We start from the raw sequence: 12,568 nt of genomic DNA, 5'->3' as shown, positions 1-12,568 counted from the left end.
TGGAGTAGAATAATCTATTTCAATATCACTCCTGCTTTGATGCTGTTATTATATGCATAACACTGAAGTGATTAGAGAATTAGAGATTCAGTAAGAGAAAAAGTTGTATTAGTGCAATATTTAAGCTTTTATACTAATTACTGATGTATATGCCAGTCATCAGACACCCTGAAGTTGCTAATTTTTTTTTTTCAGAAAACCAATTCACACATGCACTATAAGACATTAGGAAAATAGTACATTATTTTTAGTCAAATTAAATGTCATAAATGCATTTTGCTTAATACCTTACCCCTCAAAATGAAAATATTAAGTCAGTTTTGTATTCCAAATGCAAACCTCAGATCATCTAGAAGAGGGGATAGCCTTCTAAATTGTTCAGACATATTGTGATGCAACCCTTCTGTGACAGGTAGCATGTTAGTTTTTCTTCCCTATCCTCTCTCATCTTCTCAACACTTCATCTTCCACAGGTGAGAACACAGAAGATAAAGTAACTTACCAATGTCAAAAGCTTATCAATGGCTGGACCCAGACTGACTGGCTTTGTCCTTGCATCCTGCTGCCAAAAATAGGGTTTCCCATGGAGATTTAGATTTTGTGACTGTTTTAAAGGCTGAAGTTAGTATGATATACATATATATGTCTGTCAAGATTACTATTTAAGAATGAAGTTGATATGAGAAGTCATTTTCATCTACCAGATGAACAATGACTGTAGAATTTGGCAAAGCCTAGTGGGTGAAGAACATCTCTCATTCAATATTGATGATACAATGAACTGAAATACAAAATTTGAAGATAATTTATCAATATCTTACTACATTAAGATGGATGTACCCTCCACATCAGCAGTTCCAATTCATCATGTGATATGTACCACAATATCGAAGTTTATGGTGTTAACTGCAGGCTTTCGAGGCAGACAAACATCTCCAGGAAATGATATTTTTCATCAAGAAGAATTTTCTTTAAAAGTTGTAATATAGTGATACAGTGGAATATGTTGTGATCACAATAAGATGTACTGAAATGGAAACTCAAAATGCCCTCTTATGTTGAAACAGATGAGATAAAACTGCAGACAGCATAGCTCAAAATGGGGTAAATCTATACACACACATTTGTGCCTATATTCCTAAAAAGCATCTTGGGTTATGCATAGGAAACTAACCAGGAATTGCCACTGGTAGAGGGAAGAAAGAAACATTTGGTTTCTAATTGGTATTAGTTCTTAACAAGCAATAATTACTTTATAAAGATGGAAAATATTTCAGACTTTCATAATGAAAGAGATTTAAGGATTTCCATTTTTAAAAGTTTAATAATGTATGATACTTTGGATCATTTTTTATTGCTTTTGCAATTCTATCTTATTTTAAAGGCCATCATATAGTCACCCATATAGTGTGTCCTTATCAAGCCATTACTAGATCCTTTCTTTTCAATAACTAACTTATGAAGACCTAACTTTGGCAATAGACTCTTAACAGAAGTGAAGAGCAGAAGAAACAGTGCTAGGATCTTATAGTCATGAAAAGTGCCCATGGCCATTCTTACATTCAAAACCTTGTGCTAAGTCCCCATTGGCTTTCCTTTATTCAACAAATAGTCAATGGAATCCTCTGAAGTTCACCACACTGTAGATACAGTTGTAACAAGACAGATCATAAGCCTGCCCTCATGGTGTCTACATTATAGGACAATAGTGGGGAATAAAAACAAATACACCTTACTGTTATGTGTGAATTGGGGAAAGTTTGGAATGTCTTCACTGGGAACCCCCAGGTCCTCAGTATGGACCACAAAGGTCATATCCTTTCCTCTTCTGCTCTGTGCCACTCTAACTAGCACACTCAGTTCCTCCTCCTCCTCCTGATCAAGTGAATGCTTAAATGAAATTAACCAGTTCATGTACACAAATAGAACTTGATAATCAGAAAAGAAAATCAAGTTACTTTATGAATGTGATTTATGATGGTATGTTGTGTTCAAAACTAGGATTATTTTTTAAAATTTACCTTTCTATAAAACATAATCATAACACTTTGCCAACATTAAATAGCTAATAATAGTTGTCTAAGTGAGCAAACTAGCACACTTGGGAAATTCCCACTTAAGAAATAGAAGTTTTCATCTTAATATTTGCTTGATCAATTTTTAAACAATGACAGTGATTTAAAACAATGTGCAGTAATTTTATTTAAACTTTGGTTTCTTTGACCAAAACTAAATCTCCAAGTATGATAGCCTTGCTTGCAATCAGTCTTTGATAGAAAATATATCTTGCCTTTGAAACTCAAAATAGAATCTTGATTATTAATATAAAATTGTCTTTGTCAAGTGATATGCCATTTTGCATTTTTAAGTTACCACAAGCCTATAACAAATATTTCAAATGCTGTGAATAGAGAGAGCTAAGGGCACCCACTGATATCTTTCATAAGAAAGTATGGAGACCCTGTGGCAGATGATGTAATATGTGAGTGAGTGTTGTCAGGAAGAGAAGGCTTTTTCTGGGTGAGAGGTAAAATGCCAGGTTGGGTTCTACAGCAGCAGTTAAACAAATATTTTCACCAGTGCACACATGAACCTTTTCTATGCTTTCCATATCACTTGTCTCCTTACAATTTGAGTTGGCAAAACAGGTGCATTTAAAATGTTCAGAAAAATACTCCAGGTCTCCAACCTTGGGATTTCCAATTAATTCAAACTTTCCATTCTCCAAAGGCCGAATCTCTATATAACTTGGGTTCAAGTGAAGATAGACATCTGAATTCACATTTTTTCTTGTACAAGTGCCTTTGTTCTGGCAAAGTGCTTGGTTGCACATTTTGGCTGCTAGGGTGGTGTTGATTATGTAAGGATTCAGGGTAGTCCTCATGTATTTATGTAGACTTGGACAACCTGTCTATAAAATAATAAGATAGTCAGAATATCAAAGTATAAATTCCTAAGTGAATTAATGTACTATAATAAGCAATTCTTAAGAAAGAACAGAAGAGCAACAGATGAAATGCTATGAGATACACCTTTTTACTTTAACAAGCAAGATTAATCCAACTGCTTTTGTAACATTTGTAAGTTTTGCATGCCATTTAATGCCACTTAAAATTGTATAATTGAGGCTGAATTTATCCTAACATTCATCTTCCCCAATAATTCATAAATTAATCAATGTGATGGAATGTTACAGATATTAGACTACAGGCTTTGAGGTTCTTGTGCCCTGACTGGAGTCCCAGCTTCCTTAATGAACACCTCTGAACCTAGGATACTTAAAGTTTTCTAAATCTTACATTCACTTTGTGGAGACCTTAGGCAAATTAGTTCAGTTTTGTCACTTGTAAAATATGAATGACTTTAGAGCCTGGATCATAGGGTTGTTGTGATGATGAATGATATATATATATATATATATATAATATGCTTAATATGGAGCCTCCCATTTATTCTTAACCCTCAATAGATCATAAATAATTGTGACAAGGATCACATTTGTCAGATGATTTCACCATCATTTAAGAATGATAAAAAATTGATAGCCCAAAATAACTAAGTTCTACTGTGTCTATTCTATATAAATGCTTCATAGTCAAAGTATATGTGCAGATTGATAGTTATTTGACAAACTCTGTAGACCAGAGAGATGAGAATCAGAAATGATCTGCTGCTATTTTTTCTATAACTTGGAAAATGATATTTAAAACACTTTGAAGACAGTCATGGTCTCTAGTCAATAGTTATGAGAGAACTGGCTGGGATGCCTTTAGGCAGAACAAATTAAGTAGTGATGACATTTCAACATGAAAGACAAGGAGTCCTGGAAGTTCACTTTGAATCTATTTGTGGTGATACTTTCATTGGAATAATGATGACCTCCCAAAGATGTCTGCACTCCAGTTCCCAGAACACATGACTATGTGAACTTACAGTAGAGGAGCTGCAGACCTGATTTGGAATATGACAGTTGAAAGGGGGAATTTTTGTAAATTATCTTAGAGGACTCAATCTAATTATACTAGTCCTCGTAAGTACAGAAACTTTTCCAACTGGATTAGTAAGATGACATCGGGAAAAAGAAGTAAGATTCAAAGTGCAAGAGAGAATTGTACCTGTGCAAAGGAGTGACACTCCTGCAATCTCAGTGAAGTCAGGAGGACCAGGAGCTCAAGGGTATCCTCAGCTACATAGTGAGTTGAAGGACAGATAGCATGTGCTATATGAGACCCTGCCTTGAAAAGCAAATAACTAAGCCACTACTACTAACTTTCTTGACAAAAGATATACCAGGAACCTAAGAACTTAGAAACCTCTAGAAGATGAAAATTGCCTTTAGCCGAAAATCAGTCAGATGGAAACCTCATTACTATAACAGCATGGATCTAATAAGCCAACAACCCAAATAACCAACAAATAGTCTGTCCTAGAAAGAAATGGTGTTGTCTGACAGCTTATTGTGAGCAACTTGAGATGTGTGTTAGATTTGGGATACAAAGTATAAGATGATAGTTTCTTTTACTTAAGCTACTGAATCTAATAACACTGTATCAAATAAAATGGAATGGAAGAAATCTTTTACTTGACATGCTAAATTTTAGGTCAGTTTGACTCCTTCAAACGACAATGGTAGTTGGAGGTAGAGTGTGGAGATGTTTTGTTGTAACATCATGGAAGTAATATAAAGCTAATGTACTGGGTATCTTACGTTTGTGGGGAATGCTCTTCCCTTGAATTTTTAACAAGTCTGACTCTTTCTTGCCATTCAGTATCTTAATTGGGTAGTAACCTTCCAAGATATTTTCTTTGTAGCCTCAAATCTCTATATTAATTGCCTAAAAGGCACATTAAATATTTTATTGTTTCTGTAGTTTCTTACTAAGCACTCTTAGTTTCTAAGCATATATGGACTGTCAATATTCTTCAATGTGATGGTCTTAGTATAAAGAGACATGAAAATTTCTACCAAGTTCAAGTAACATTTCACTTTCTTGCATAGAAAAGGATTAGGCAAAGGCATACTACAGGAATGAGGATGATTTAGGAAACACTGTATATGTAGTCCATGAAAATATTTAAACTAGCAACTTTGTTAGCAATTTAACAGCTCTAACTGTAGAGTTTGAAACTAAGTGTAGCACCATTACATAGAGTATGGGAGAGTTATGTGGGCAGAAGAATTCCACCTGTACAGATACAGTAAGAATGATGAGCCTCAGGCACAGGAGGTGGACATAAGTGAAACAATGGCTATATTTTAAACTTGTTTCATCTTTGTTTTTAACATAATTCATGATATGGTATCTTTTGTTCATTTAATTTTTTATGATGGCTGCACTTAATAAATTTCCTGAAAATCAAACAATCAGGTCTCACATGGTATCACTGGTAGAGATGGCATCACACACTACGGAATGTAATAAAATAAAGTAGAAGGAAATTACTTACTTGACTATTTCTAATCTCAGTATTAGCAACTGAAATAAAAATGTCAGTGGCTGGCTGGGAAGGGGATTAGGGAGAGAGCTCAGTTTGTAGAGTGCATGCTATACAATCCCAAGAACATGGATTTGATCCTCATAACCCACTTCAAAAATACCAGCAAAGTATCATACATTTGGAAACCTATAGTTGGGGAGGCAGAGCTGAGAGAATCCCTGGGGCTGGTTATCAGGAAGACTAGTAGAACTTGTGAGCTTTGGGTTCTATGAGAGACCCTCTCTCATTAGATAAGGTGGAGAATAACTGAGGAAAACTCAATCTTGCCTCTGTGCACAATAGAAAACACACGTACACACACACTAATTGAAACATACACATATATACACAAAAATTCCTGAAATTATCATTTCCTCAAATCCCCAGTGAATCATGGGAATCATGACAAGAGATCCAGGAGTATACAGATTACAAATAACACAGAGGAAAGGAGGAAAAATTATAATTTTTTTATCTTTTTGAGACAGGGTCTTTCTGTAGCCCCAGCTGTCTTGGAGCTATGTAGACCAGGCTGGCCTTGAACTCACAGAGATCTGCTTGCTTCTTCCACCCAAGTGCTGAGATTAAAGGTGTGCACCACCACACCTGGCCCCCAGAGTAATTATAATATTAAAAACTATTATGAATTGGGGAAAGGAGCAGAAATGTATAGAAATGGTCTATAAGGAAAATATCAAGACGGAGAGTACCTAAAATAAAAAGTAATGCTAAAATTGATGGGCGATCCCTGAATGAATCATCATGAGGATGATGAAGGAGATAAAACAATATTCATCTCAGATCAAAGTGACATTAAAAAACAAATATGATAGTTAAACAGTATGTCACAACATACTACTTATTGTGGAATGCCAGATTCATTCTGCCTCAGAGGAAGAGTGCAATTCTCATTTCTTTTTATTTATTTTATTTTTTATTTATTTATTTTTGATCTTTTTGAGACAGGGTCTTCCTGTAGACCAGGCTGGCCTTGAACTCACAGAGATCTGCCTGCCTCTGCCTCCAGAGTGCTGGGATTAAAGGCGTGCATCATCACTCCTGGCTTTCTCACTTCTTTTTATAAGGAAGTAGTATGCAGAGTTTATAAATGGCTCCATCATAGAATTAATAATATCCTTGAGAAAGGTATTTATAGCTTTGGAAGAACTAGCAAAAATTGGGAATATACTTAGGAAGATTATGATTTTAAGATTATCCTCTGAAATTCAAAAGATTTTAGAGACTTATACCTTTTTCTGAATTTATAGTTCCTGTTACTTCCTTTCTCTTGAGAATGTAGCTAAAGACAATATAACTACACAAAATAGGCAGAAAGGCTCAGGGTGCTTTGAAAGAATTTAACAGAGGCAGCTGCTTTAAATACTTTTAAATATCGTAAGGATGTTGCTACTCTCTCTAAAAAACAAGAATCAAATATAGCACTTTTCAAGTGCCTCTCCTGGTCTTAGGGTATAAGGTCTGTTCTCTACAGGTTGTAGGACAGGACTCCTGGGCTTTATATGACAGTCTCCATGACACATTCATCACTTGTATTGCCAAGTCTGCCGCAGAAGGAAAAACTGACTCCAGGTTAGTAATATTTATGTTCATATTGCATATACATATAAATACATGTATACACATATCTATATATAAACAAACATATGCTTATATTCTTATATATCTATAGACATGTATATTCTTTCTCTCTTTGATTCAAGAGGATTAATGAAATGGTTGATAAATACTTGATATGGGGAATTGAGTCATAAAAAGAAAATCTGTGGTCTGACACTATACACCACATCAGAAAACTGAAACTGTAGTCTTGGTGTTGCTACTTACCAAACCATGGAGCCTAGAGAATTCAATTAATCTCACTAATTATCTAACTCCTCACTGGAAAGCAGGTACAACAATTCCTACTTTGCAACAAAAAAAAAGCAAGATATTTTGATTCAGCAAATATAGTTTCTACTACCATTCTCCAAGCATAGGTCTTATTTCCTTTTAAAATATTTTATTATTTCTTAATTATTTTATGTGTATGAGTGTATTGCCTGCACGTATGTAAGGGCTTCCATGTTGTATAATGCTCATGGAGGTCAGGAGAGGGCATATCCCCTGGAACTGGAGTTACAGACAGTTGTTAGTGGCCATGTGAGTCCTGGGAAACAAACCTGGTTTTTGTGCAAGAGCAGCCAGTGCTCTTAAGCCCATCTCTCCAGCCCCAGTTCTTATTTTCTTAATAGCAAAATAATTCTCAAAAGCATTAAGGATAGAAGTATTTCCTACTCCTTCAACTTACCGCACGTTGTGCTAAAGAAATTGCATCCCATATTACAAGTCCTGAGGTACCCAGAGCAACAGCTTCACCAACTGTACTCACAAGGTCATCCTGGAAAATGTGATAGAGTTACCAAACAGGAATAAATTACGGGCCTTCACACTGTACAGTAAAAGCAAGTTAAGCATGCTGATCCAACAATAACAATCTATGTACTTCCACACTCTAAAGTATTTACGCAGGCATTTCTTTGCTATTTAAAAGGAGACTATTGTTGTTTTAATGACTTCTGATGGCAGGAGACCAGATCCATGCAAAAAAATCTGTTAAAATATTATTTATATTTTATATCTTTCTGTGACTACTAAAAACCATCTAGTTACATTAAAGATGAAAATTTACAGAAGTTTGTCTCCTTTAGAGAGCAAAGAGTTACTTGTGTGTATATTCCTAAATGGTATATAAAGCTGAATTAGAGTCCTTAGAAAACATTAAATTCCAGGCAAGACGATTTTTGAAAACTAGCTCATAGCAAATATATTTTACTTACCTTAGAAAGGAATTCCCATGTCTTGTCAGTAAAAACAATTCGAGTATAGACAAAAACTGGAACTGGATTCTTGGCCTCCCGCACTTTGGAAACCCTAATGGCTTCCAGTATACGGTGGCGAGCATAGAGCTTAGTTTGTGGCACTAACTTCAATTCACTCCTCAAATAGATAGATGGGTAAAGGCTTGTGCTTTCCTTCCATAACCAGTTGAGATCATCATTTCTTTTCTTTTCCACATCAGGGCACAGTCCATTGTATTTGGGTTCAGTATATTTATTGTTATAACAGTCAGGAAAAAGATAAAAACCCCAAAAGAATTTTGATCGAATTGATTTTCCCAATTTTAATGTCTCTAACATTAAATTCTTTCCTGCCTCTTCAAATGCTTCTTTGGCTTTTGTGGTAGCGTTTGTGTTACTAATTCCTTTATTTTGTTTCTTGACCAAGTCAATAGATTTAGTCTTGTAAATATCCATAGGTTTCCAGTTTCTTGACCAGGTGGGTCTCCATTCTTCCCAGTCAATGATAGCCAAGCCCAATTTGTCTACTGGCATGTAATGCTCAATATCAGTCCTAGATTTTTTCAAATGGTCTTGTAAAGACACGGCCTGGGGGATTCCACCATTAATTTCTACATTTTTCCGATTTATGTAGGGATAGAGGCCAAGTCGATCAATATAAAACATTGTGACAGACTGCCCTATTACAGTTTTTCGGGGGCTTCCTACTAAAGTGAACAGACTCAGATCTAATGAGTTTTTAAAGTTTCCAATACAACTGTCAGCTGGGACATTCCAGGCCCAAAGGAAAGTTACATTTGGAATAATAGGGGCTGCTCTAAACTCCACAGTCAAGCAACAAGGAATCAGAAAGAAGACTAACACAGTCAGGAATGCTCCCTTAGACTCAGCAAAGCTCCCCCAAAACAGGTGCTTAAAACGCAACCCTCCCATCTCAGAGTAGCTAATATGAACACATTTCTTCTTTTACACTATGGTCTGTTCAATATTTGATGCAAAAGATGGGAAAGGTGGTGAATAAAAATGTATAAATATGGTTTACACTGGTGTTTTTCTTTTTGCTTCAGGTTTCAGGAACAAGTTGCATCTTCTACAACTGAAAAACAAAACAAAACAGAATTTACTGTAGCTGGGATGGAAGCTTCACCAAGTTCTCAAAATCATGCAGAAGAGTTTAATTCAATCACAGAAGATAGAAGACCTACAACTGTGTTTAAGTTAATAAGATTTCTTCTCTTACGTATGATGAACAGCTAGTTTGAATATTAATAATTCCTATGATATAATTTAAGAATAATCTCTCTGATCTCACAAAATATAATAATAATTTCTGTGATTCCACAGAAAACAGAATGTATTTTTCCTTTCTTTCTTCCAAGGTATGTAAGATGGTATATCTAGCAATACCTTAGCAAAACCAGTTGAAGGAAAATAAATTCTTCTTTATTGGTTTTTGACAGACCACTCTGTCATATCTGTCAAATTTTGAAAACAACCTCTCATAGATTTGAAAGTTTTCTCATCTTCATAATTATTTTCTGTATGTGAATATGGGGGAGGTGTTGAGAATTGAACACTAGGCCTTGCACATGTTAGGGAAACACTCCACCAGTGAGCTACATCCCTATCCGTTTCTTTACTTGCTTATGTTTTGGGGGCATAGGGTCTTCTTAAATTACACTGTCTGGCCTAGAACTCAAGATCTTTCTTCCTCAGCTCCGAAGTATTTAGGAATATGTGTTTGTACCACCATTTTAGCTCCTAATTCTTTTTCTTTCTTTCAACTTTATTTTTTATAGCTGACAAGAAGGGAGAGGATAAGTCAGTTTTGCTACTGGCAACAAATTAAAATGAGTTTAAGCATTCCTTAGAATACTGCCAGATTAAATTATTTTTCTTTAATTTGATGTATTATTTCATTTATTTTTAAATGGGATAAGAAATAGTTTATTCTATATTCAAATATGAGTGACCATGGCCCTGGAACACAGATTCAGGATATTCCAAATCCCGTGTTCCAGAGTGGGCAGAAGCATTTTTTAAAAATAATTTATTGAGAATTTCATACATGAATATAAGGTGTTTTGATCAAATCCATGCCCACTCCCTCCCCTCCAACTCCTCACATATCTCCCCATCACTTTTTTTCTGATAACTTCATGTACTCTTTCTTCTTCTTTGATTTTTTTTTTATAGAGCTTTTGGCTACTCTAACATTCCCCCTTCTGAAGAGGTAACCAGATTATATTCATACAGAAATGTCCTCTCAGGTTTAAAATGAACAAACTATATCTTTACAAAAATAACTTATTCTAGCCTAGTTTAATACAATAAATGAATTCTGATATTTAAATAGTATTTCAAAACAAAAACATTTTGACATTCTAAGTGAAGCATTATAGCCACTTTTGTAGTATGATGAAATGGTCTAAGGTGAGAGGGAGAGATTAGATTCAACCACAATAAACCAGGCTTGTGTTTTTATTCCAGTTTTACTTATTCTGTGTTGGGGAGGTGGAGACATGGCCTGTCACTGTGGAAGAGTAAAACTTTCCTTGAGTGAGTTCTCTCATATACCATGTGGGTGCTGAGAATTGATCTCAGGTCATCAAGCTTGGCCACAAATGCCTTTATCAGATGAGACATGTTTAAATGCATTGCTTTTAGAAGGAAAATAGGGCTTTTTCTTTTGACGAGAGTATTAGTATAAGTCTATGTGAAGGTACCCTGAGAATTACATAGCATTCCTTCTGGTAATGTTACCCTTATGATAGCAAATTATTTATTTATTCCAATTGCTGAAAAATATTATAAAAAGAATGCCATAATCAAAATAAGCATAGTGAAATTTTCCCTCATGTTTAAAACAGGTAAGATTCCTAAAAATTTCATCATTTAAACTCTTACAGATCTGTTATTTAGGACCTTGAGAATCTTCATGTAAAGTAATAAGGGAAAAATAATTCCTGTCAAATATCAAGTGCTCACATCAAAGGCTGAATGGCAGTGGTAAGGGAAGGAAATTGGATAGGGTCTTAGCTTTCCCCATATTTTACGGGGGATAGGCTCAGCTTACTGAAATGGACGTTCAACTCTACATTTTGTATAATCATCTAAAATAAGATAAACAACACTCTAGAGCACAATGGGTTCATAATAAGGTCTCTCCTTTTAGAAATCTTCAAAACAAATGAACACGTCCACCTTTGAAAATTGACAGGATGAAATGTCTCTATTGTGTAAATCTGAGGACAAATTCTTGGGGTACTGACTTGGAAGAGGGGATAATATTTACAGTGGTATCTTCCCACTATTTAAAATATTTACTTGATGGGACTGGAGAGATGATTCAGTGGTTAAGAGCACTGATTGCTCTTGAAGAGAGCCCCAAATCATTTCTCAACAGTTAACAGCCATTCTAGATCCACAGGAATCCGACACCCTTTTCTGACCTCTGTGGGCATTGCACAACACAGGTTCACTTACATACAGTCGATAACTCAAATAAAATACAAAAATAAAATACTTGCTAGACAATCTCATCTCCTTGGAAAATCTAAACTAATTTAACCACATGCAACAAGTGACCTTTTCTCTCCATGACTATTGGTTGAGCATCTCTGCCTGAAAAAAAAATCAAAATTCAAAATACTCCAAATTCCAGGGACTGGTGAGATGATTTTAGCAGTTAAGAGCACTGACTGCTCTTGTACAGGACCTGGGTTCACATCCCAGAACATACATGGCAGCTGTCAATCATCCATTGCTCCAGTTCCAGGAGAAATTTAACATTCTCTTCAGGTCATAGTAAGCATTGCACCACATGGGTATGCTTATATACATGCAAGCAAAACATTCACATACATAATAAAAATAAACCAAAAAATTACAGAAACCAAAAATTTTAAATACTCAAAAATTTAAAACTTTTTGAGCACCAACATGAAACCAAAAGTAGAAAATTCCACGCCAGGAAACTTTGTGCCATGAATAAAATTATTTTAAATATTGTATAAAATTGTCTTAAGGCCAGCTGTACAGGAAACAATGGAGTCCCATGTTTCTTTGGTATTATTCCTAAGATATCTACCTGTTTGTATTTGGATGCTTCAAACCTTTTTAAGAAGCTGAATTCTGGAACACTTCTGGTCCCATGAGTTTCATATAAGGAGCACAGCACCTGATTCCTAAACTGTATACTCAGTTATGCCAACTGTTGTCCTAATAACCCT

At 35.2% G+C, this 12,568-nt stretch overlaps 1 protein-coding gene across 1 annotated transcript; it reads right to left on the bottom strand.

Annotated features, from left to right (window-relative positions):
- Window positions 1–2,380: 2,380 nt before the first annotated feature.
- LOC103727094 (hyaluronidase PH-20-like) lies at window positions 2,381–9,269 on the bottom strand. The gene is given in 5 exon segments (XM_029559490.1): window positions 2,381–2,426; window positions 2,428–2,548; window positions 2,551–2,907; window positions 7,783–7,876; window positions 8,316–9,269. Coding segments are annotated over 5 exon segments (1,572 nt in total).
- Window positions 9,270–12,568: the final 3,299 nt, after the last annotated feature.

This window comes from Nannospalax galili, unplaced genomic scaffold, assembly GCF_000622305.1.
Source record: "Nannospalax galili isolate Female #2095 unplaced genomic scaffold, S.galili_v1.0 scaffold449, whole genome shotgun sequence".
In the NCBI taxonomy this organism is placed as follows: Eukaryota; Metazoa; Chordata; class Mammalia; order Rodentia; family Spalacidae; genus Nannospalax; species Nannospalax galili.
This window is presented reverse-complemented; position numbering and strand designations above follow the sequence as displayed.